Here is a 26786-nt window from a genome sequence, read left to right as displayed (position 1 = left end):
ACTTGAACCCAAGGGACTCTTTGGACTCCAGGGGCTCCAGAAGCCTGGGAGAAGTCCCAAGGTGTAGGAACCAGGCACCTAACTTCTCATGGGTACATTACTATAGCCGTTGTCCATTACTGGAGAGGCCATATTTATGATGCCTCTCTGGGTTTGATGGCCCTGGGACAACGTGGCAGAATTGTACCCACATTCCTATAGCCCAGTTTTCACGCTCTGCTAATGGTACCCTATCTCAGCTATTTTCTCCTGCCTTTTGTAATCAGATTTGATGAGTAACGAATAGAAAATGCAGTGGTTTCCTGGGCATATGCATTAAATAGCAATTATAATGCATTCCTGGTTCACTTCAGTGCAGCAGGTATTGACCATACATCCATGGAGTGTCAGGCACTGGTGCCTGGGACATTGTGGGGGTACAAAAGTGAGCATACAATGCTTATGCCTTGGGAACTTGCGATGAAGGGAGGGGCTGAGATAGAGGTCTTTTAGAGGGGACAATAGATGCAGATGAAGCTCTGGAGGACCCAGAGAAGAGACTCATCTCACCTGGGGAGAGACCCTGGGAAAGGCTTTCTGGAGGAGGTGACTCTGTTTTGAGGAGTGATTAGCACTTCACTAGGCAAAGATAGTGACAAAGGGTTTTCCTTGGAGGGGGATCTGCGAACAAGCGCACAAAAGCAAGGAGCATCTTTAAGAAACAGCAAGGAGTTTATTGTGACCGGACATGATAAGATCAATGATGATGAAGATGTGAGGGCCTATATCAGCTAGGGCAGACCTGGCAGAAAACAGATGATCCACTCACTCAGAAGTATATAACTGAACAGACTGTAATCAAGGGACTACTGACAGAGTTAGGTGGGGTTAAGGGATGGTGAGGCACCCAGGGCTAGTAACTGTGGGAAGCTGTTAACTCTCCTGTGCCGGAATGGTCAAGGGAAGGGGGGACAGTGTTATCACAGTCCATTGGGGGCTGGGCTGCGACAGAGGAGCTGCTTGATAGGACCTGTATGGCCACAGAGGAACATAGCCACTACCAGAACCATGGCAGGACAGGGAAGGAATGAAGACAACATATACCCCAACTTTTCTCTCTCTGTCCTAAGATCCACAGTTAGTGCTTCTCCTTGGCTAAACCCAGCTAAAGCCAGAGGGCAAGGAACCCCAGGTTACACAATTGGTAGAGATCACTCTCCCGGGACACAAAGCGGGGCAGAAAAGGACAGAAGGTAAATCTAAAGGGCAAAGGGAGAATAACGGGCACAGAGCCACATGGCATTGAATGCCATGCTAAGAGGTTTTCTTGGGACACCATTATCAAGTTCTACGAATGATGGTAGAGAAGTTAGTCTGATGGTGTCTGGTAATACTGGAGGCCTCTGCTATGGGCATTTTGAGAAGTAAGTGGTATAATGACTCCTGTATCGTCTGTAACCATGTACCAGCATGACCATTCTCCTACCTTGCCCTATCCCACAGACCCATCCCCATGGCTTCCACAGCTAGAAGGCCTTGCCCTCACATCAACCAGCTTTTCTTTCATGCAAAGAGGGCCAGCGTGGTTGATCGAGGGGGCACCCAGAATATCAGTGACACTTTCGCTCTCCCCGCTCTTCTAATTGGAAGTGACAGAAAATCCCAGTTGAACAGGCTTAAGCCAGAAATGTGGGGGGTCGGCATAGAATTTATGGTTCAGAGAATTTAAGAGCCCAGAAATGGTGAGTGGTTTCAAGTACAGCTGAATTCAGGGGTTCAAAAATATCATTCTGTCCTATTCTCTCTTTACATATAGTCTTTGCACTCTTGTGTTATTTTCACTCTCAGGTAAGACACTCCCACTGGTGGTGAGATAGCTGCCAGCACAGTTCAAGGTTTCTATATCCCTGCTTCATACCCAGCAGAAAAGAGAAAATGTCTCTCTGTTCAAACAAGACTCTGGGGCCTTGGCCTGAGTTTCACTCAGTCCTAATTGGGTCAATGACCATTCCATAATCAGTCTTGGTACTAAGGAAACGAGATTATCTGATGGGCCAGGCCAAAGTCACTCCTTCATCCCACCCTCTTCCCCTAACTTCTGAATTAGTTATAACTTGAGCTGGACCTGAAACAGATTGAGAGTTGGGAGATATGCTATTAACAGCAGAGACAATGGACATTGGGTGGCAGTTACAGCAAATGTTTTGCCTTTTATCTGTTGTGCTCCTGAACTGTTTCCTGAATGCACTTGGTGTATACTCATTGCTAAGCTTTATTGAATTCATAGCATTACAGAAACATTTGAAGTTGTTTAGATAATAAACACATACTTTGAAAATAATTAAGACAGAAACTACTTTAAAGCCTGAGGGAGGGGAAGGAAAATTAAGCAAGGACCACAATTGAATTTTTGCTTTAAACTCTTAAGAATTTTAAAAAAACAACCCCCTGAACCCCAAAAACCCAGCCTATTGCTAGTGTCATATTTAGTGATGAAAGTCTGAATGCTCTCCCCTTAAAATCAGGAATAATGCAAGGATGTCCACTCTTACCACTTCTATTCAGTATCTCACTGGAAGCTTGATCCAGTGCAATACAGCAAGAAAAAGAAATAATGAACATAGATTGGAGAGAAATAAAACTTACCCTGTTCACAGATGGCACGGTTTTCTACATAGAAAATCCCAAGGAATCTACAGAATAACTCCTAAAACTGGTAAGCAATTTAGCAAGGTTGCAAGATACAAGATCAATTCCCAAGAAAGCATTTGTTATTTCTATATACTAACAATGTAAGATTGGAAATGGAAATTTTAAAATATTATTTAAAATAGCTCCAAAAAGTAAAAGATCAGGTATATATCTAACAAGAAGTATGAATAGGATCTATAGTTGAAAATTACAGAACACTGATGAAAGAAATTCCAGACCTAAATAAACAGTCATACCTGTTCGTAGATTGGAAGATACATCATAATGATGATGTCAGTTCTTCTCAAATTGGCTTATAGTTTTAATGCAATTCTAGTCAAAATCCTGGAAGTATTTTTTGTAGATATATCAGACAAACTGATTCTAAACTTTATATGGAAAGGCAAAGGAATAACAAACAATTTGGAAGAAGAAGAAGAAAGTTGGAAGAATCACAGATGACAGTAATCAAGACTTTGTAATACTGGTGAAGGGATAGGCACATAAGTCAATAAAATAGAATAGAGATTCCAGATTTTTGACAAAGATGCAAAAGCCGTTCAAAGAAGAAAGTAAGTCTTTTCAGCAAATGGTATTGGAACAGCTAGACATTCATATGCAAAAAAAAAAAAAAAAAAGAACCTCTACCTAAACATCATATTTTATACAAAATTAACTCAAAACGGATCATAGATCTAGAAGAAGAGTAAAAAAGAAAATTTTCAGAGTCTTTGCCCCTAGAGTTAGGCAAAGAGTTCTTAGATATTATGACCAAATAGAATTCATAAAAGAAAAAATTGATAAATTAGACTTTATTAAAAAAAAAGAACCTTTGTTCTATGAAAGACAATGTTAAGAGAATGAACACAACAAATCATAAAGTTGTACACCTTAAATGTATGCAATTTTTAATTGTCAGTTATATTTCAATAAAGCTGGGTGGGGGAAAGAGACTGAAGAATCTTACATACTAGGAAAAAATGATTGCAGATCACATAGCCAACATGTCTGAACTTGTATCCAGAACATAATAATAACTTTCAAAACTCAATAGTGAGAAAACAAATAATCCAACTTTAAAAAGTCACTTCACCAAAGAGGTTGTCAAGTAAACACACAAAAAGACGTTCAGCATTATTAGCCATTAGGGAAATGTAACTTAAAACCACAATGAGACAAGGAAAAGGTTTTTTTTCTGTTTATTTAATTTTGTATCTATGTGAGATGCTGGATGTTCAGTAAACTTCTTGTGGTCATCATCTCAATGTATGTAAGTCAAATCGCTGTGCTATGCACCTTAAACTTATATAGTGCTGTATGTCAATTAAATCTCAATAAAACAAGGATAAATTACGAAAAAACACAAGATGCCACTACATGCTTATTAGAATGACTAACATAAAAAAATCCAGTACTGAGTGCTGATGAAGATGTGGAGCAACTGGTCCTCTTAAACCTTGCTGGTGAGGATGTAAAATGGTACAACCACTCTAGAAAACAGTTTGGCAGTTTCTTAGAAGTTAAATATACACTTACCATATGACCCAGCAGTCCTATTCCTGGGTGTATACCCTAGAAAGAGAACAACTTATGTTCACACAAAAACTTATACACAGATGTTTATAGCAGCTCTAGTCATAATCACCCAAAACAGGAAGCAACCCAGATGTCCTTCAGTGAATGAAAAAATAAATACTGTCCACCTATAAGAGGTGATCCATTCATCAAGAAGAAGGAACATATTATTGATATGCAGAAAACATGGATGAATCTCAAGTGCATCATACTTAGTGAAAGTAACCAGTATTAAAAGGCTACGTAGAGTATGATTCTATGTACAAGACATTCTCAAAAAGAAAAAAACATAGTGGTGGAGAACAAATCAGAGGTTGCCAGAGGTTAGGGACAGGGTGTGTGTGTGTGTGTATCACTGTAAAGGTATAGCATAAGGGAGTTCTTAGGGGTGATAGAACTATCCTCTTTGCATATCCTAATTTTGACGGTGGTTGTAAGAATTTTAACACATGTTAAAAATCATAAGACTGTGCACTAAAGTTCAGTCTTACTGTATGATAAGTACACTTAAACATACACACACACCTTAAGAGTCTGGCTGGTACAGACAGGGCCAGTGTTTCAGGAGATGTTCTATGTTTAAATGGTGTGAGGAATTCTTTCTTTCTGGTGTCTTTTCATTCCTGTGAAGAGTGAAGCCTCCAGTGGACTGATGCTGCCCTCCTACGGAGGATATCTGATCTAATTGTTTTTGGTATTTTGGGGCGTGGAAGATAAGGGATCTTCTTAACTCCACACCTGCAGGGCCAGCCAGGGCCTGCCTTGTTACCTGGACACACGTCACATGGAGGAGGTTGGGAAGGCTTTCCAAACACCCTTGAGCTGAGGTGTTTTTGTTTTTGTCTTTTTAAATAAATTTATTTATTTTTGGCTGCGTTAGGTCTTTGTTGCGTGAGGGCTTTCTCTAGTTACTGTGAATGGGGGCCACTCTTCGTTGCGGTGCGCCAGCTTCTCTGCGGTGGCTTCTCTTGTTGCGGAGCACGGACTCCAGCCACGCCAGCTTCAGTAGTTTTGGCTGAAAACATAGTCTACACAGCCCTCAAAATATGTCTGCAGTGACAACACAATTTAGGAAGATAGGGAACTCTTCCAGGTATCTATTTCTTTTTTTAAATTAATAAGCCAATTAATTAATTTGGTTGCGCCAGGCTCAGTAGTTGTGGCACATGGACTCAGTAGTTGTGGCTCGCAGGCTCTAGAGCGCAGTAGTTGTGGTGCACGGGCTTAGTTGCTCTGCAGCATGTGGGATCTTCACAGACCAGGGCTCGAACCTGTGTCCCCTGCATTGGCAGGTGGATTTTTAACCACTGCGCCACCAGGGAAGTCCCTTGAGCTGAGTTTTGAAGTTGCTGAAATGGTAAACAAGTAAAGTCGGAAAGCAGAGGGCCTATGTGCACAGCCTCAGAGACCTGGGCACTGGGGCGGGGCTGGGGGTAGGGCGGACCAAGGAGCTTGCATGCCACCCTGTGATGGGAAACCATTGAAAGGGCTTTAAGCAGGAAAGTAACTCAGCCAGATTTGCATCTCAGAAAGATCGTTCTGGCTTTGATTTGGAGGATGCACTGGAAGAGACAAGACCAGAAGCAGAGAGAGTGTTAGGAAGTTGATGAAATAGTCTTAGTGAGAAATGAGGCCGACCTGAACCAAGGTGGTGGCAGTGAGGATGGAAGGGAGAGAGACAGATTGGAGAGTTGTTTAGACAGTAGAATCAGCAGAACTTGGTGGCTGTTCGATGTGGGCCTGGGATGGGATGCAGAGTTGTCTAGAATGTCCCCAAAGTGTACCACTTTAGACCCAGACTGCTTCGGTATCTCAGCTGTGTCACTTATTTCCTGTGGACCTTGGGCAAGCTACTTTACTTCCTTGTGCCTCCGTCTCTCACCTGAAAATGAAGTCACCTCACAGAGTTGTGAAGATCAGTCAGAGTTAATTATGCTTAGAACAGTACCTGACCATAGTCTACACAGCCCTCAAAAAATGTCTGCAGTGACAACACAATTTAGGAAGATAGGGAACTCTTCCAGGTATCTATTTCTTTTTTTAAATTAATAAGCCAATTAATTAATTTGGTTGTGCTGGATCTTAGTTGCGGCAGGGAGCCTCCTTGGTTGTGGAATGCAAACTCTTAGTTGCAGCATGCATGTGGGACCTAGTTCCCCGACCAGGAATCGAACCCGGGCCCCCTGCATTGGGAGCTCGGGGTCTTAGCCACTGCACCACCAGGGAACTCCCAGGTATCTATTTCTGTGTAACTAATTACTTCCAAAGTTAGTGGATTAAAATAGCAATCATATTATTATCCCTCGTCGTTCTGAGAATTATTTGGGCTCAGCTAAACAATTCTTACTTGAGGTCACTTTTGTGATTGCAGGGATATGGTGGCTGGGCTGGAGTCAACTGAAGGGCCATCACTCACGTGTTTACTGCCTGGAAGACTCAGACAGCTGTTCTCTCTCTCTGTCACTCACTCACTCACTCGCTCTCCCATGTGGTCTCTCCAGCAGGGCAGCTTCAGGGTAGCTGGACTTTTTACATGGTACCTCAGGGCTTCAAAGTGAGTGTCCCAAGAAGAGAAACCATCAAAAGCCACCCCTTTTCTAAGCTAGCCTCAGACTCCATGCAGGCTCATTTGTGCTGTATTTTCTTTATTAAGGCCATTACAAAGACCTACCCAGGTTTAAGGGAAGGGGACAGAGACTCCATCTCCTGATGGAAAGAGTGTCAAATAATGTGTGGACCTATTTTAAAACCACCAGCTAACCCAGGAGGAAAAGTCAGAAGTCTTCTGGGAGAAGGAATGATAGGTTTATTTTTAGTATGTTGGGTCCCATGTTGAGTTATATATATCTAGGTAGAGATTGCCTGAAGACCTGGAACTTGGGAGACAGAATGAGGCAGGAGATAGAAGTGGAAACTGAATCTATAAGAGCAGATAGGATTACCCTGGGAGAGTGGACAGCCCATGAAGAGGTCAGAATACAAACTCCTTGGCAAACACCAGTATCAGTGTGGAGGGGAATGTCCAGAGGTGGGGAGATGGAGAGCTTACTCAGCCTGGCTAGGTTCCTCCAGACATCCATCCGGTTTTACTCGTAGGATGTTGCAGTCTGAGAATTCTTTCTCTGGGTCCTAGCATCCTCTTGGCAAAGAGTTATCTTTTCAGCCAGAATGGACTCTTGGACCCACATTGAGCATCCTCTCCCCCTCTCCGACCAGGCTGCTACTGTCAGAATCTCCTGCCCTTCCTGGAAGGCCAGGCAGTGCGTGCAGGAAGCACAGCATTCTGATTGCTTCTGTCCTGTACATTTTCAGTATGGGGCAAGGAATTAGATCCTCCTCCCTCCTTCCAGTCTGGTGTTTTCCCTGAACTGAAAGATTACTTGAGCAAGTTGTTAGGAAAGTCACTTCTCTTCAGCCACCTAAAAATGTTTTTTCTGAATTCAAGCCACGTCCCTGTGACTGGCCTTCAGTTCCAGATCCTTTTAGAGAACCGCTCTGGTACTAGGGCTAGCCTGGTTCCTCTTTGGAGTTGCCACAAGGAAAAAGGAAGTGACTTGCGATTCCACAAAAGAGCCAGGTTCCAAATCAGATGTGTCTGACTTCAGAGCTGAGCCCTTCACCCCAGGCATCCTTCTAAAGACACCACTGTACACCTACCCTGAATGGCCTGAACATTTGGACAGTTTCCTACATATCTCAGCCCCTACATACCTCAGCCAGCTTTATCTCCAGTCCAGGCCCACCGCTATGCAAACATGTTCAATGGCTTCTCATTATCTCTACTAATAGCTAATCTTGTTATATTACGTTATAGTGTAACACATGGTTTCTCTTGTTTAATCTGCACAATGACCCAGTTATCGGAAGGGACCTACGCTTAGGGAAGTATAAATTCTCCTCACTGGCATTCTAGGCCTTTCATGGTGTGCCCCAACTTAGGTTTCTGTCTCAGTTCTCTAAACCACGCCTCGAGCACCAGCCAAACCACTGGCCAAACACATCCTTGTAACCTCTTCATGGAAGGAGCTGCACTTTGGGGTCTGACAGACCTGGTCTCAAGGCTGGCCATGTGACCATGGGCAAGTTTTCTAACCTTTCTTGTATGTATTCATTGTGCTACATGATTTTATATAAGGTAGTGGAGCATCCTTGGATTTTGGTATATGCAGGGGCTCCTGGAATCACTCCCCTGTGGTTAAAGTAATGCAGGGACAACTGTACATTGTAGAATAAAGGCTTGTTAGATTAGATGACTGTAAAGGTGCTTAGGACAGAGGCACTTGATGAGTGTTTCTTCTTCTCCTGACTCCTCTGTCTTTGGGTGTTTCCCCCACTTTCCTTCTTCTTCAATAATACCTGCCTTTTGAATTCCTATTCTATTATGGAAGGTGTATCTGAACCTCTCCCTTTCTTAATCTAGCCTAATGGGAATTTCAAGAAAGTCTTGAATTCCTACAGACTCTGGGGTGGGCTCCTCTGTAGACTCGCAAGCGCTTCTATCATTATTGTGCATGTCCTGTCCTGCCTCCTAGAATGTAGGTTCTCGATGGCAGGGGCAGCATCCTCTCTTTGGCCTCTCTTCCTGTGTTATGTGCAAGAAGTTAGGTAACACTTGCAGGATTCACTCAAAAACATGGGAGACTGTACGAGGTCATCATGATCATTTCCTGGTCCCTGTGGTGTTTGCTTTCTTTTGAACACAGCAGCTTTCCCTCTTGTGTTTTATCATGTTCCTATACTGTCTTCAGTGGGAAAACCAGAATAAAAGATGACAGCTCAACAGGAAGTTGGCTTGCAGAAGTATTTAGTGTGACCTCACAGAGCTTAACAATTGTTTTTAAGCTTTCATTAACATTTAAAAATTGAGTGGTTTCACACAATGACCCAGATTCTTAGTTTCTCTGTAAAAAATTCAGAAGATGAGGCCACCCTGGACCCTCACTTCCATGTGACACTGCTTGGCTGGAGCTGTCAGGACCACCACAGGCCCCTCAGGCCTGTTTCTCGCACTTCTGCCCGGACTTCTGGCCTTGGACATTTACAACCTTTGATGTAAACTGTGAAAAATCATTAAAATATATTTCGACTCTATAATTAAGAATGGTGGACTTCCCTGGTGGTGCAGTGGTTAAGAATCCGCCTGCCAATGCAGGCGATATGGGTTCAAGCCCTGGTCGGGGAAGATCCCACATGCCACGGAGCAACTAAGCCCTTGAGCCACAAAAAAGCTTTCTATCAAGCTTTCATGACTAAATATAGTAACCTATTCATTGTGCTTGTCACCTTTGATTGCTTTTAAATGATTCCTCGTGGTGACTCTTTTATGTCTCCCATAAAAACCCATATCCAAGGCTTCCCTGGTGGCGCAGTGGTTAAGAATCCACCTGCTAATGCAGGAAAATAAAAGTAAGCTAAAGATAAGGTTACTACACAAATGTATCTTATGTGGTTCATCTATTTGGTCTACTAGTGGGCATGAGAAGTATACCAGAATTGAAATGAAAACTCTAGTATTGATTATGATTCACATCTCTTTTCATTTGCCCTAGCATTCTTAACGGTACCCAAATAACTCTAAGTTTTCACATACTAATTACTTGAATTTGTGAATTAACATATCCAGTGATATCCTCCTTGAATCTTCCTGTCCTCTAGTCATTTTACTTCCAATTAGCATGACATCCATCAGAGGTTGATGAAGAAAAAAAAGATGTGTGAGTCATCCCAACCCAATTTCTTTCTCGGTTAATAAAAGGTAGTAGGGAGTGAGGGTTCCTGGGGATGGGGGGGAGTAAACCAATTAGATGTTATTAGAACCATTTGGAAGAGGATAAAGAAGAAATATTTATTGATAGAATTTGTGATTTTTAGTTGTCAAAGTCATCACAAGTGAAGAAGTTCATATTAACATTAAGGCAAGCTTTCAGAGAATGTATGTTTCTTGATATGGAACATTTCCTTGCTATATATAAAATAGATAACCAACAATGACCTACGTTATAGCACAGGGAACTATACTCAATGTCTTGTAATAATCTATAAGGGAAAAAAAGAATCTGAAAAAGAATATATATATATATATATATATATATATATATATATATATATATATATATATATATAACTGAATCACTGCTGTACACCTGAAACTAACACAACATTATAAATCAACTATACTTCAATTAAAAAAGAGAAGAGTATTTCTAAAGTTATTATTAAAATAATATGAGAAAAATACAAACTGATATGTAAACTATAAAATATGTAAAATATCTATAGGTAGACAGAATAAAAGTGGTGTGTAAAAACAATAGTTATATTGGGTTGACTAAGATGAACTTTTTTTTCCTTCTCACAGTATTCTTAGATGTTTTGTCATGATAATAAATATAATTGAAGGGGAAGAAAAGAAATGAAAACAAAAGCTTTCACACAAACTACACTTTTTCCAGATTTGCTGAATAACGTGTACTTGTACTCTTTACCTTTTAAAATGTGATTTGTTTTTTAAGTCTTCACATTTACAGACTCATGGGAGATCATCAAAATTGTTTTTCTTGCCACTAAAATTTGCACTGGGGGTGGTATTTTTCCGTAGAAATTTATACAGAAGAACTCAATGTTGTTCCTTTCTTCTTTCCAATTCTTGTTTTTCTTAGGGATTGCCATAGGCGTTTTGGTTCGAGAATACAGCAAGCTCTCTAACCTGGAGAAATTCTACTTTTCCTTTCCTGGAGAAATTCTAATGAGAATGCTGAAACTCATCGTTTTACCATTAATTATATCCAGCATGATTACAGGTACCTTGAGAAAACTGACATTCTCCATGATTATTTAAGGAGCCATCCCATCACCTGAGTTGTTCTTTTCTTATTATGGAAAAAGTCAAAATGCACTTGATGTATCACACACACACACAAACACACACACACAAAACACCCCTCACTTGGAAAGTATATATTTGCTTGAGTGAAATATTTCATTATTCACAAAGTGGCATTGCTTTGTGGCATTGCTCTGCCTGTAGCACTGTCCACCGCAGCTCAGATCTTCATTTGACCAGCCGTATAACGTCTTATGAGGAAGGAAAAGAAAAGGCATATTTGGTCAATGAGATGTCAGCCGGTATCCTCAGGGAAAATGTGGTTGTCAGTATTGATCATGTTTTCAGTAGTTTACTCGTTTGTTTCTCAGCTGCATCCGTCCTGCCCCCTACCCTGTCAGCGACAGCCTTAAGAGTCCTCTGTCCCCTCTCCTCACTCACATCCACTTCTCCACAGAACTCAGAACTTGCTACATACTTGCCTTGGAAATTTGCCCAGGGGACCAGCAGTCACATGCTGTGGAAAAGGTTTAATGATGGCTTGGCACCATATTTTAAAAACCTGGTTTTCTTAAATCTGAACTTGTGATGCAGTTGAATTTGGAAATGATTTTTTCCTTATAGATCATTATATTGCAGGGTCTCTTTAAAGAACAAGCGCCTTGATATAGATAGAGATTAATTTGGCTTACAAAAATGTCATTTGTCTGGGTATGGTAAGCTTCTCTGTGCATTCCATAGTTTCTTGTCCTTACCTTCGTTCTGGCAGTAGGTAAAATGTGGCAATCACTAGTGTTGCCAGCTTGAAAATCATGGTTTTATACAACCAGGCAATTAGGGTTCTCGGCATGGCCTCTTCTACATTTTTCTCTACTGCCACTAAAGAGACCTAGGACTGATCTATGTAGAGTACTGGACATTGGCTGGGTTAAGGGAGGGTGGGTGTCAGGATCTTCTGCGTTCAGCAATGCATTGCTTGAGCTGTGGATCTGGCCATTGACCTTTTGAAGTGCCAAACTCCAATCAGACTAGAGTCCCTTGGGTGTTGGTGTTCTTGGCCTATTACAGACCTGAAGAGAGTATAATTATGTTTTGAAATGACTGGCTTCTTTTAGGCCCTGCAGCCAGAGGGCCAAATCAGCAGACCAGTCATTTGTACCATATAATGTTTGTTTATTTGTAGAAGTGATTGTAAGCATTTAAAATTTGGAAGACTTCATGTAAGCATCCAGATTTCTGGCTTCCTCTGAAAAAAAAATAAGATCAGGAAACATTGGAGCCATGTTCCCACACACCAACAGTGGTTTGGAGCTGAGAAACAGCTACTCTGTTTACTTGGAGCAAATGCATTTGAGGATGCCACAGTCCCCACCACTCCCTATTGCCTAATACCTCATCTACTTCACTCATTTACATTACCTGCCTTTCCCTGTAGACACTGCCATTACAACCCCTTAGAATTTTCTCCATATTGAAGAGTCTTAATCTCTTCTTAGGCTCCTTTGAGAACATGATGAAAGCTTTGGACTCTCTCCCAAGAAAAGTGTTCACGATTGTACATATATACTGTATTTTACATGCGATTGCACGAAGTTCATAAACTACTTAGTGATTGATACTTACGTCTATGGACTAGTTGTAGGATGTTTGAAAATATATACTGCTCTTGGTATTCAATAACTAGTGAGATTTTTGCAGTCTGGCTGTTTTGGGTGCTAGCTCAGCCTTGCAAATAATCTAGGAAAATAATTTGCAACCCTCAGCATTCCATTCACATAGCCTAGCTGCTTTTTGAAGGTATAGCACAGGTCTGGAAATTTCTACAATTTTCCTTCACCAAATCCCCAGCAGTTAAATAGGAGTTAGAAATCAGAACAACTACCCATTCTTTTGACATAAAGTGATAAAATGATCAAAGATTCAAGGGACATGAACAAAGCAGAATGGAAACGATGATGCTATATTTGTGTTTTAAATTGTCAGATTAAAAGGAAAAAATAATAACAATATGAAGGCAAGGTTATGGGGAAATGGGCTCATTCATTCACTTTCAGTTACTGTATAATTGGAACAAACTTTCTGGGGGCAGTTTGGAGCACGTTCTGACCTTTCCACGTAGTATTTCTACTTTGATGAATTTACTGCTAAGAAATAACCAGAGATATGTTCAAAGATTTAGGTACAAGGATGTTCATGGTAACATTTTTTTAATAATGGTGATAAATTATAAGCTGTCTAAATGTATGTTATACCTGTAAGTTAGGATTCTATGCAACTATTAAACACTTTGTTTTGGAAACATAGTTAATGAAGGTGGAAATGTTCCTGATACAATATAAAGTAGAAGGATAAAACAAATTAAACAACAAGATATTGTGTACAATCCAAATTTTATTAAAATGTATATACATTTTAAGAGTTGGGATCAAAACCAAATGGCTAACAATGATTAGATCCTGATACTAAGAAAAAGTGATTCACTGAGCTTTCTTTGCATTTTCAAGGCAAACACACGTTATTTTTGTTTTGTTTTGTATTTTCTTTCTTCCTTCCCTTCCTTCCTCTCTCTCTCCCTTCCCTCCCTCCCTCCCTCCTTCCCTCCCTCCCTCCCTCCCTTCCTTCCTTCCTTCCTTCCTTCCAGAAGAAGAAAGTAGGATGGATTCTGCTCTGTGCTCCTCCAGCCTTTCCTCTGGTAGTTTCCCTCCCACTCTCCTCCCCAGCTCTGCTCCCTGTCCCTGCAGCTCAGCACCACCTTCACCTGGTGTGTGGTCCTTCCCCCAAACCCTGCAGTGGTCCTCAACCTCCCCACCCAGCACAGAACCAGGAGAGTAAAGCAGAAGATGGCTATGGAAAATACACAGGAAGAACAGTTTTCAAGTTTTGAAAGCCTTTATAAATCCAGCAGGTCAAGAGCTTATTTTATACATTTATTAGGACAAAGGAGAATACATGTTGGAAGTGGGGGAGAGTTGAGTGAGTGCCCTAAGGATGCATAAATTAGTGGTAGAGACAAGCAAAACTGAGACCTAAGACTAATGATCTGTGCTTATGCATAATCTTGCATAACACGTAGGAAAAAAACCTCTGCCATCAAAGGCTCTGCTGATGTAAAACTACTTACTTTATAGCTGTTTTAACAGGAAGAATATCTCTTTACGTGATGATGAGGATCAGATGTCACATTAATCAGGGAAATTTGAATATACAATGGTTATGAGATGGTATCAAGAAATTGTTGATAATTTTGTTAGCGGTGATAATGGCATTTAGTTACGTAAGAAAATGCTCTTTTATCAAAAGTGTGTGGAATTATGTAGGGATGAAATGACATAATGTCTGGAATTTGCTTTAAAACAGAAAAAAGAAGGACTTCTCTGGTGGCACAGTGGTTAAGAATCCACCTGCCAATGCAGGGGACATGGATTCGAGCCCTGGTCCGGGAAGATCCCACATGCCACGGAGCAACTAAGCCAGTGCGCCACAACTACTGAGCCTGTGCTCTAGAGCCCGCAAACCACAACTACTGAGCCCATGTGCCACAACTACCGAAGCCCATGCACCTAGAGCCTGTGCTCCGCAGCAAGAGAAACCACCGCAATGAGAAGCCTGCACACAGCAAAGAAGAGTAGCCCCTGCTCGCTGCAACTAGAGAAAGCCGGCACACAGCAACGAAGATGCAATGCAGCCAAAAATAAAAAATAAAATAAAATAAATTAATTTAAAAAAAAGAGAGAGAGGAGGAACAATAGACATAATCTCAAGGCATTTTCAGAGGCGGATAGTGTAGGCACTAACAGAATCCTACCCTTAATTTACATCCTGAGGGACACACGTGTGCCATGTGCAGAATATCAGTGCTTAGTCTCTGTTAACATTAGGGTCTGTAAGCTGTATTTATATCACACCACCAGGGAAATAGCAGGGGAAATGGCTTTTGGCCATGCCTTAGAATTGTGGCTCTGGAAAATCCTGGCCCATTCTTATCAGCCAGTGAGTTTAAATTCAGGTCACATTTTCTTTAATATACAAATTATAATGACTGGAGCCTCCAGCACAGGAATGGAACAGCTCCTTGGTGCCTGCTCCAAGAAATTCCCTGAGCATCTTTCCAGAATGCTGTCTTACTCCCCTGATGCAGAAGCTGCAATGACAACCATTTGACCGCACCTCCAGGGGCAAAGGTTTTCCATTACTGGTTTAACGAAGGCTTTGATTTAAACAGTATTTATTAAGCAACAGCCAGTATTTATTAAGGCTTAGATAGAAACAGTATTTATTAGAATATATGTGTGAGTAGGTTTTCTTTCAAGCAGGGATCTGGAAGCTTTTATTGTAAAGGGCCAGATAGTGAATATTTTAGGCTTTTGAGCCATACTGTCCCTACCCAACTATCCAACTGGTTATCACAGAAGGGCAGCAGTCAGTAATATGTAAATGATTGGGCCTGGCTGCGTTGCCAATAAAATGTTTATTTACAAAAATCATAGGAGACCAGCTGGCAGCTGACCTCTGGTGAGATAAATTTAAGACTAGATTCTAACTCTCAAGATACAGTCTAATTGAGATGGAATCTGAGTGACAAACCAACACACCAAGCAAATACTACTTATAAGAAGTGAAGACACACAAGAATGAAGGATGGAGCAGATAAAGTGAAGTATCAAGGTATTTGGAGACTCCTATTTTTATTTTTATTTTTGTTTAATTTTTTTTTTTTTAATTTATTTTATTTTTGTCTGCGTTGGGTCTTTGTTGCCACGCAAGGGCTTTCTCTAGTTGCGGTGAGTGGGGGCTACTCTTCGTTGCAGTGCGCAGGCTTACTGCGGTGGCTTCTCTTGTTGCGGAGCACGGGCTCTAGGCGCGTGGGCTCAGTAGTTGTGGCTCGCAGGCTCTAGAGTGCAGGCTCAGTAATTGTGGCGCACAGGCTTAGCTGCTCTGCAGCATGTGGGATCTTCCCAGACTAGGGCTTGAACCAGTGTCTCCTGCACTGGCAGGCGGATTCTTAACCACTGTGCCACCAGGGAAGCCCAAGATCCCTATTTTTAAATTCAGACTTTGCAGGTGGTGACATACTGGGATCATCTAGGCTGGGGAGGGCATTTTTTTTAAGGATACGTATTCATTTACTCATAATCGGCTGTGTACCAGGAAGCTGTCCCACACCCTCCAGTGGAAAGAATCATGGCATGTGCCTCCCTGAAACAGGTTCAGTTTAATTCAGAAAACACTGGTTAACTGTGTGAAAACAAACTAACCCTGTGAGAGGCTGAAGTTCCTACCATCCACCTGGTCATGGATCCCAGGTCTTCTGCTAGCCACGCAAGTCCATGAGTCCCCTTGTTGGCCAGAAGGTATAAGAGTTGAAGACTCACATATCACTTGGCTGTACAGCTTGCTATTAGGTAACTAAGAGCATCCAATATCAACTTCATCTATGGGGGAAAGTATGCATGCTTTTCTTGAAACATTGGTGGCTTTTTTATATAGTTTAGTCTCTACGAAAATTGCCACTTCAAGATGGATTATAAATTTAAAACTTACTGCTGGAGCTTAGAATCACACAGGCTGAGAATGAACATCTTACCTCATTTGCACTATCTGGAACCACTGGACTCTGCCTGCATTTCAAGAAGTGCCTCCTTTCTCTTTTCCCAGATTTGTTTGGGAACCAAGAAAATAAGATGGCCTAAACAGCTTCGCACACATGAATTAAACATTCCCCTAAGACCAACAAGAAACTTTTGTTGTGTTAGAACACAGTTATTGAAGCCAGAGGACTTATTATATTAACTGGGTTTCTACAACGTGTTTTCTCCAAAGAAGGAAGGGGTACATTGTATACATAAGGAATGGAGTTCCCATAATGAATGTACCACTGGCCACAGTAATAAAGAGAAAAGCAGCAAGACTATTCCCTGCTTCAGTCCCTGACATAGTGAAGCCCAGAGAGTCCACCCTGAATGAGCTTTCCTTTTGCCTAAACCAGTGCTGCTAGACTGGTTCACAGCTCTGTTCAACTGAGTTAACCTGGTTTTGTTTCTTAAAAAAAAAAAAAAAAGGAGTGAGCCTCATATACTTGAGTCACTTTTCCACAATTGCCTCAATTGCCTCTCTTTGTCAACCTAATGTGAAAGCAAGTAGGTTTTGCCATTTCTTTGGGACTTCATTCTTTATGAGGGCTTCCATGTCCTGTAAAACTTGTATTAAATAAATGTGTATACTTTTCTCCTGTTAAAAAAATAGAAAAAATGAGTGAGAAATCATGCAAGGATTCTAAGGAACCTCCTTTGTGGAGTACATGGATCTGGGAAACGACATTCATTCATTCATTCATTTCATCTTCAATGTCCCAGGCTCTGTGCTGGGCATACAAGATATAAAGAGAAGTCCTGTCCCTCAAGAAAGGGAAACTACATTGCAATGCTGTGTGATAAGTGCTTTGTGGGAATGAGGACGGGGAAGGGACATTGGGTGGAGTTTTGAAGAAGAGATAGGAATCAGATGAAGTGAGGCAGGCATTCCAAGCAGAAGAAAATAGCAGAAGGCATGGCATCTTGGGAGGACAGTGAGACTTGGACTGGAATGCTGCAAACCTGGGGAGGAGGCATGAGAATGGAAGGCTGAGGGCATGGCTTCATGTGATTTGTGCGCCTTCCTGGGAGGTCGACGTGAGCCTGTAGGCATGCGAAGCAAGTTAGAGCAGTGACTCCCACCTGTGTCATTATCTCCAAAGGAACACCCTGAACAAGCGAGGAAGTATTATTTAAAAGAAAATTCAGTGACAGTCCAAGATGGTAAGGCAGACTTTATTCCATCATGGTAGGTAGAGGTACCACTGCAATGGGATTTTGCAGTGGAGGAAAGAGAGTGGGTTCAACTCCAAATGAATACAACATGAGCCACTGGGAGTTGATAGCCAAGAAACTGAGTAGTGAGAACAGTGGATGGAAGGTTACTGTGAGGAAACGTCGGAGGTAAGCGGGATTCTGCCTAAACTGACCTTTAACAGGATTCTTGCTGAAGACAGGCCAGGTTAATCAGATATCCCCTGAGGGGTGGTGGAGAATGAGGAACCTGATTAGATATGGAGAGTGATCAGATATTGAGGTATAGGGGTTTTGGTTAAACTGATTTAGCAGGGTTCTTGCTAAAACTAGATTTTACAGTGAAGTCCACAGTTAGGCCTAGGAGAAGGTTCAGGAGCCTGACTAAAGTGGTCAAGCAAAGAATCTTTGTCAGTATCAATCACAGAGGAACAGGAGAGTCTACTGGTTAAGAGCCAGACTGCCTGGGTTTGCATCCTGGCTCTGCCATTTACTAGCTGTGAAACCTTGAACAAGTTACTTAACGCGTCCTCAACTGTAAAATAGGGATAATGATAATACTATGTCATAGTGCCCTGGAAGAGCTATATAATTTTTTAACTTACTCTTTTTTGTCTGATACTATCAGAGGTTTCTAGACAGTCCCAATGTTGGCATCAGAAGCTACAGGGTCAGTATTAGAATCAAGCCCACACAGGTGAGTTCACACAATGCGTTCATTCTGGAAATGAAAATAATAGGAAAAGGCTTGCTCTGCCAGCAGTGTTAAGTTCCTGAGCATACAAACAGCCTCTACCCAGATGCCTGAGCTACCAGCTTTGTAAGGTAAGGAGAAGCAAAGAGAGAGCTCGGTAATAATTAGCTTGCGGTAGAAAGCCAAAAAAGTCTCACTGAGCTGTTAGTTATCCTGATGTCAAAGCACGGACTTTGAAGAGAGCGGCTGAGCTCCTTAGATCCTCTGAGGTGTGTTTAATGCTTATTGAACAAGAAGCCTCCTATAAAAGCTCATTGAATCTTCTGAAAACTTGGCCCAACTACAAATACCACTGTCCTCTATGATATTAAAAAAAAAAAAAAAAAAAGTTAAAACAGCACCTGGATTGCTGAAGAACCAGGAGACCAGCCCATTGCTTCTTGACAGATGTTTTGAACATCAAATGTGGACCTGCTGACAAAGGCTGCAAGTGAGAGCCTTTAGTTCATTTGCTGGGGACCATTTTTTTTTTTTTAACTTCACAGAATAGTCTGGGAGGTGATAGAACCTATTTCAAGGCAGTTCTTTGTATTAATGTCTCTAAGGAAAATAGATGTCATAGGTGAAGCGTGCACAGAAATATATTTTGCATGCTCCCCTCTGCCTTTTCTCTTTCCCCCTTTTAACATCCCAGGAGTATTAATCCAGGCCCCCCTGAATCAACAAAGTGAGAGCATAGCTAGCCTTGTTTTCTCTGGGAAATGAACTTATTTCTTTATCCTCATAGCAACCCAATGAAAGTAAGTAGGACCTTACCTCTCTATCTTCAGAGATGAGGAAACAGGAGATTGAAGAGAGATTCAGCCAATTTTCCAAGATTACACAGATCATAAGAGCAGCACCTAGGACTGACGCAGAGTCTCGGGCTCCATTCTGGAACCTTCTGCTGCCTGGGGACCAGAGCCTGGGAAGAGGTGCCTGGGGGCAGGCAGCCATACATAGGTTTTCTATTTTACCTTAAGTGCAACGAGAGGCTTATACATGCATGTGAAATGGCCTGATTTATGTTTTAAAAAGACCTCTTTAGTGGCCATGTGATGAAGGAATACAGAAGGATTATGGTAGGAGTGAGGGAATGAACGAGTTAACACTTGTGTAGTGCCTTCCATGTGCCCAGTGACACGTTTCATATTGATCATTTCATTCAATAATAACGGAGGCTACTGACTGAGTAAAATTTAAGTTCTAGGCGTGCTGTAGGTACTGTTTCTGACCCTCACAACAGCTGTACAAGATGGGGTTGTTCACTTTGCTCCTCACAATTACACTTTACGAGGTAGAGGCATTTAAAACCTCCATTTTAGGGACTTCCCTGGTGGTGCAGCAGTTAAAAATCCACCTGCCAATGCAGGGGACACGGGTTTGAGCCCTAGTCCGGGAAGATCCCACATGCTGCAGAGGAACTAAGCCCAGGTGCCACAACTACTGAGCCTGCGTGCCGCAACTACTGAAGCCCACGTGCCTAGAGCCCGTGCTCCACAACAAGAGAAGCCACCACAAGGAGCCTGCGCAACGCAACGAAGAGTAACCCCCACTCGCCGCAACTAGAGAAAGCCCGCGCACAGCAACAAAGACCCAACGCAACCAAAAATAAATAAATTTATTTTTTAAAAAAAATCCTCCATTTTATAGATGTGATCCCAGGGGGTCCCACCGAAGCCCATACTTGTTTCTCCATGTGCCGGTGGCCTCTCTGCTGGTGATGGAGAGACAGGAGTCCTCTGGATAAGAGGATGCCCCAGTGCAATGAGTTTCTTGAATGATGTGTCCATTCACAATTGTGAAGTACCATCAGACGCCAGACCCAAAAATCTTCCAGTAACAGTTAATTCTGATACCTTAATGGCAAGGTGGGGAGAGATCATCACGAAATTTTGTTCTCAGGTGGGCGGTAGCTTAATCAGAGAGCTCTCAGAGGAGTCTTTTGCCCTCAGTTGTTTATCTGTAAAACATACTATTGTTTAGCCCACGCTTCCTTTGCAGTGTTTTCATAAAAAAAATTCTAGTAGATTGTTACTGCTTTGGTCAGGAACCAGCACCCCAGCTCATCCAAGCCTCCTCCGGAGGTGAAAAAACAAGTGTGGTTTCTTAAAGAGCTAGCAGGTGCCCCTAAATTCCAAGGACTACCTCTGTTTCTAGGCCACAGCTCAGCCTCAAAACTATCCCTGTTTTTAAAGGACAATCCTGGACTCACGGGTAACTGGACTTGTTAAAGAAAAGAAATTCGGTGATACTTGTTAAAGATGGTAAGGCAGATTTGAGCTAGGACCATAAAGACAAGTGTAGGGACCACTACAATGAGATTTTGCAGTGGAGGAGAGAGACTGGGCTCAACTCTGAATAGAGCATGGAAATGGGAATTTATAGCCAAGGAGCAACGGGGGTGGGGGCCGCGGGATGGATAATTATTAAGAGAAAACATCAGGGGTAAGGGGGATTCTGGCTAAACTGACCCAATAAGATTGATGTTGAAGACAGGCCAGAGTAATCAGACATCATCTGGGAGATGGTAGAGGATTAAGAGACCTGATCAGATGTCTAGGATGATCAGATATCAAGGGTAGGGGGTTCTGGCTAAACTGACTTAGCAGGGTTCTTGCTAAAAGTGTATTTTGCAAGGAAGTACACAGATGGGCCTAAGAGAAGGTTCAGAAGCCTGACTAAAGTGTGGCGAAGCAAAGAATCTTTGTCAGAATCCGGCACATCTTAATGCTGCCTGCTGCGAGTTGTTTCTGGTCACCTCAGCCTGGTGACACCTCTGGCTCCTCTGAAAGCCCATGGTACCAGGTCTCTGCACCAGTGCTTTACAGAGCATCCAGTTTTTAAAGTGGGTGGGAAAGATCCAGTTTTTTAAATTTCCAATCTGCATGGATCAATAATCTTTGTAAACTATAATAGAAATGAATTACTAGGAAGAAGATATAAAAAAGAAAAGACACACAAAACACTTGCCCGATTTTTTATTATTACATTCAACAGACAAAATTCTGTTCAATTGCCATAAACTTTCAAACACTTACCTTTGATTTCTGTGCAGATCCTGTCGCACCTGCTTTGCAGTATATGAGTGCACAGTTCCCTCTCATTTGTCAGTTGCTAAAGGGCAGGTGTTAGCTTCCAGAAGAATTGAGTTTTGGGAGTGGACCGTAAGGAGAGGCGGTCCTCTAGACTTCACCAGGCATGAGGCGTGGCCTGAAAGCCAGGAATCCAGGAGGCTCTTTAGAGTAAAACCCACCACGTTATGGTGATGTTTCACCTGTAAGGCTTTTAAATCTTTAAAATTATTTTTAATTGTGGTTAAAGTACACATAACATAAAATTTACCTTTTTTTTTTTTTTTGGCCATGTCCTGTGGCATATGGCATCTTAGTTCCTCGACCAGGGATCGAACCTGCACCCCCTGCTTTGGAAGCGCAGAGTCTTAACCACTGGACCGCTAGCGAAGTCCTAAAATTTACCATCTTAACCATTTTTTAGTGTATAATTCAGTGGCATTAAGTACATTCACATTGTTGCATAACCATCGCCACCACTCATCTCCAGAACTCTTCATCTTGCAAACTGAAACTCTGTACTCATAAATAGCTCCCCATTCTCCTTTATCAAGGGGGCCATATTCTCAACCACTGTCTCATACTAGCCCCATGCATGTGCTACAAAATCTAGTCCAGCGCCGCCCAGTAGACCTTCCTGTGATGATGGAATTGTTCTCTATTTTTGCTGTCCATTGCAGTAGCCACCAGCTACATGTAAGAGAGCACTTGAAAAGCGCTGTCTTCAGAGTCCAAGGTCTGGATTAAGTTACCATTTGCAGGACAACATCCATTGAGCTAGACCACACGTTCTCAACAGGAGCAATATGGCCTCGAGGCAGCAAAAGCTGGTTCCTAGGGTGGAGGGGGGACTTACTCTTCTCATGTAAAGAGCACGTATATACATTTAGTACGTGAACAGATGAACGGTTTGTGCTATTAAAATTTCATGGGATGGCAATGAGGAAAAAATATCTAAGACTGGAGGAGGGGTGAGTGGGGTGGAGCACACAATAACGAAAAAAAAAGAAAAACACTAAGATGCTAAATATGTTCTCACATGGAGGTCTGTTATGGGTGAAAAGTATTTTTGTTGGCCGCTCTGGGAACCATACCAAACTGCCCTGTATGAGTGGTTTTTAAGATTACCTGCCAAGTTCCTAATCTCTTACACGGGAGTGGATCTTTGAAATGGGCTCACTTTGTGAGGAGAGGAATACCAATAAGAAGTGCAGTTTTTTCTGTCACATGGAAAGCATCGAGTACAAAATTCATAAAGCATCTTATTTAACACACAGAGGATCCAGAAAAGAATAAGCCTCTGGCCTTAGAGCACTATGGTCAGCATGGTGATGGAAAAGCACACCAAGAGATGATGGCTGATCAGGTTTACCGTCATCCTCTCCACCGCCCCTGTGCTATCAAGGTACAGGTTGCACTGAATTTCTTTTTTTAATACATTTATTTATTTGTTTATATTTGGCTGCGTTGGGTCTTTGTTTCTGCACGCGGGCTTTCTCTAGTTGCGGCGAGCGGGGGCTGCTCTTCGTTGCGGTGCGTGGGCTTCTCATTGCAATGGCTTCTCTTGTTGTGGAGCACGGGCTCTAGGCGCGCGGGCTTCAGTAGTTGTGGCACACGGGCTCAGTCGTTGTGGCGCACAGGCTTAGTTGCTCCGCAGCACATGGGGGTCTTTCCGGACCAGGGCTCGAGCCTGTGTCCCCTGCATTGGCAGGCGGATTCTTAACCACTGTGCCACCAGGGAAGCCCTGCACTGAATTTTGTAGCACATTTAAGCTTGAGTTTATTCATTCAACATTGCTGAGCACCCACTAAATGCTGGACATTCTGGTAAGGTCTAGAGATTATGCTGATGTCCAGTATGGTAGCCGTTAGCCACATGTGGCTATTTATATTGCGATTAAAATTAAGCAGAATTTAAAATCAGTTCCTCGGTCACACTAGCCACATTGCAAGTGCTCACTAGCCATGTGTAGCTGGGGCTACTGCAATGGACAGCACAAACCAAGAACCTTTCTATCGTCACAGGAAGTTCTACGGGCAGTGCTGGTCTAGAATTTTATAGCACGTGGATAGACCCAGTAGGACATAGTGGTTAAGATCTGGCCCTTGGGGTCAAACCTGGATTGGGATCCAGCTCTACCACTCACCAGCTGTAAGACCTTGGCATGTCACTTAGCCTTTCTGAGCCACAGCCTTCTCTGTAAAATGGGAGTAATAAGGCCTAGCTCATGGGGTTATATAGTAAGCATAAAAGGAGATGATGCACTTAACATGCTGTCATTGCTCAGTACACAGTGTCTATTAACATTTTCATTTTTATTATAATTATCATTATTACTGGCAGGTGGGGTGTTTAGACCACCCATCCAGACATTTTATATTCATGTTAATAAGTTCAGTAATGTTCCTGTTATAAAGGTTTTCAAATATTAGGCTGTTTCCCTGCATATGTTCCCTCCCTGTATGGCAGTCACCCACCCCTCATCCTCAACATTGTGTTAAAAATTGTTGAGAACCTGGATTTGAGTGTGAATGCTGCCCCCAATCAGCGGTGGCTAGAAAGTTAGCGTGGTAACTCTAGAGAGGTGGAGAAGTGTGACTGTTGATTTGAATACACTTCTGATATATCCAAGAGAACTGTAGGACCTAGGTAGATTTGAGAGATGGGGAACAAAGCTCTTCCTAAAAGTAACTACAAGAGAGTTGTTGTACTCTAGCAGAGAGGAGCTGGCTGACTGCTTCGGGGGCTGTATTTGTTTAAAATATTTCCGCCAAGAATCTCATTATTATGAAGCCTTTTATTGCCATCTGGGACCTGGAATAAAAGCAGAGGCACCAGCCCATGACCAAATCATCAAGACAAATTAAGACATATCCATATATGCTGGAAACAATTACCCACATAGATTTAATTTGTTTCACTGCTGGAAGAAAATCCTGAGCGGGCATGAAACACATACCTGAGAGCAGTTCTGCAGCCACCCTGTGAGCCTGTCACTTGTCAGTGCCTTAGGGACTGGGAGATGCTTAAATTGGATGTCTGACAAAGGTCAATATATCTGAAAATACATCTTCTGTTAGATCAGGGATACAGGTGTTTGTACAGGTTACTTGGAGTGCTGTTAAGTTGGTGATTTTCTTTTTTTAACCCACCATTATTGTTATGAATAATTATTATAATTGTTTATCAAAATAATGTATGGAGCTCAGAAATGGAATAGGAACATTTTATAATCAAATAATACACTTAGCAAGCTTATATATTTGCATTATTGTTTGCTCTTTTTTAAGAGACCAAAGCTAAATGAGATAGTTCATTGGTTTTCTGAGTTGTAGCCTTCAGTGTCTCTTAAATTTTTTTGTTATTGTTTCTTGTAGAATTCTTGTTTTTAATTGTCTTAACATTAGGAAAAGAAAGTCTGCTCAGCCTACCACATTCTTTTTCCCAAAGAAAGAGAACAGGATCTATCATCCAGGTTATTCTAGTATGTGACTGCAGTATACCCATCATATGGTAACTGCACAGTCTTGCTCCGGAGGTTGGTTAATGAGCCCTTAACAACATCCTGGGGTGACTCCTAGAGGCCAGAGCCCCTTCTCTCAAAATATTAACTTCATAAGGAGCAATCAACAGCCAGAGGAATGGCGTGTTTAGAGTGAGAGATGACTTTTTCTGTCATCATCATCATGAGAGCTTCCTTACAGATTTTTCCTGTACGTCAACTATGTACGATTATATGTGGGGAGCATAATCCCCTAGTCACTTAAAAAAAATGGATAGGCCTTTTATGGCATGAGGAGTGAATATAAAAGCTACTCGTGCTTGCTGATAGCCTGCAGGTTTACGACCTTTTCCTCCGGGTTGTCTCATGACAACCTCTTCGTTTTTCCTGCTACCTTGTACTTCAGGTTTTGCAAACAGTTATGGAACAACTCGTGTGTTGAAGACTCAAAAATCACTTTCTATGGTGATCGTTTGATTCAAAATGTGATTCTCATTTTGGAAGTCGGACAGGGTAGTCTGAAACCTTCAAATGACGGTTTGCTGAAAGATGACTTGGTCGCTTCTGAACCTGCCTCGTGTCCCACGTAGAAGCAGTCCAGTTAGAGAGATGCATCATTTGATTCCATTTATATGAGCATCTTTGATGGAACGCAGAGGTTTCTAGCAAGGAGGGATGTGTGCCTTCCACCTCTACAGCTATCCTTGGCATGCTACACAACCATTTCAAGTCAGGTAACATTCAGTCACTTTACTGGCAGCCAAAGACCATCTGAAACTAGATCTAACAATGTGGTCCTAAGTCTCTTTGATTACCTGTGCCCTCGGAAATTTTTATTTATATCCCAACTCCAACTGGGATTGTAAGGAGTCTCACAATCAAAGCCATACAGAATAAGGTTGTAAACATAAAAGCAATTTAAAAATCATGAAAAGAAGGAAATTTGCTAGCCAGGATGGATAATGAAATTACTGTGATTTATTATTGAATTTGGCCCTGAGATTGTCTAAAGATCCATCATTAAGTAGATGATTAAATACCTGTGGTACAGCCACATGACAGAAGATTATGTAGCCTTTAAAATTATCTGCGGGGTGAATTTGTAACAATAAGAAAAGATGCTTATAATACAGTATTTAGAAGAGAGAGGATTAAAAACTATCAAATTATCTCAGCCATGTTTACAAAAAATTGAGAAAAAAATATGGGGATAAAATTCACCAGAATATTGACTACAGCTGATGACATGAAGTGATTTTTGTTTTCATCTTTATGTTTTTTTCTTTTCTTCAGATAATTACAATGAACATATATATTATAATCACATGTAAAAGTTATTTTTTTAGTTGACTGTGAGATTCCTGACAAAAAAGGGCAGAAAGGGAAACAATCATGAGTTACATGGTTTTTATTATGTGATGAAAGAACTTTCTTAGTTCTTCAAGGTAAACTTTTCCTTGATACTGAATCCCAAAAGAATGTTGAGTGATATAATGTACAAATCTTGATAAAGTTCTTAGAGCGGATGCAGAAGGGGGGACTCCTTTTACTGTCTCATGACCACCCCCAAGAGCAGCCAAAGAC

At 41.8% G+C, this 26786-nt stretch overlaps 1 protein-coding gene across 1 annotated transcript in view; it reads left to right on the top strand.

Annotated features, from left to right (window-relative positions):
- SLC1A1 (solute carrier family 1 member 1) overlaps window positions 1-26786 on the top strand; it is a 60482-nt gene that overhangs the window by 13545 nt on the left and 20151 nt on the right. The window contains exon 2 of the mRNA XM_065879278.1: window positions 10905-11045. Within this exon, the coding sequence (XP_065735350.1) occupies window positions 10905-11045 (141 nt within the window). The remainder of the gene's footprint in view (window positions 1-10904; window positions 11046-26786) is intronic.

The sequence above is a fragment of the Phocoena phocoena genome, chromosome 6 (genome assembly GCF_963924675.1).
Source record: "Phocoena phocoena chromosome 6, mPhoPho1.1, whole genome shotgun sequence".
In the NCBI taxonomy this organism is placed as follows: domain Eukaryota; kingdom Metazoa; phylum Chordata; class Mammalia; order Artiodactyla; family Phocoenidae; genus Phocoena; species Phocoena phocoena.
The sequence above is the reverse complement of the archived record's forward strand: the minus strand, read 5'-3'. Positions and strand labels throughout refer to the sequence as shown.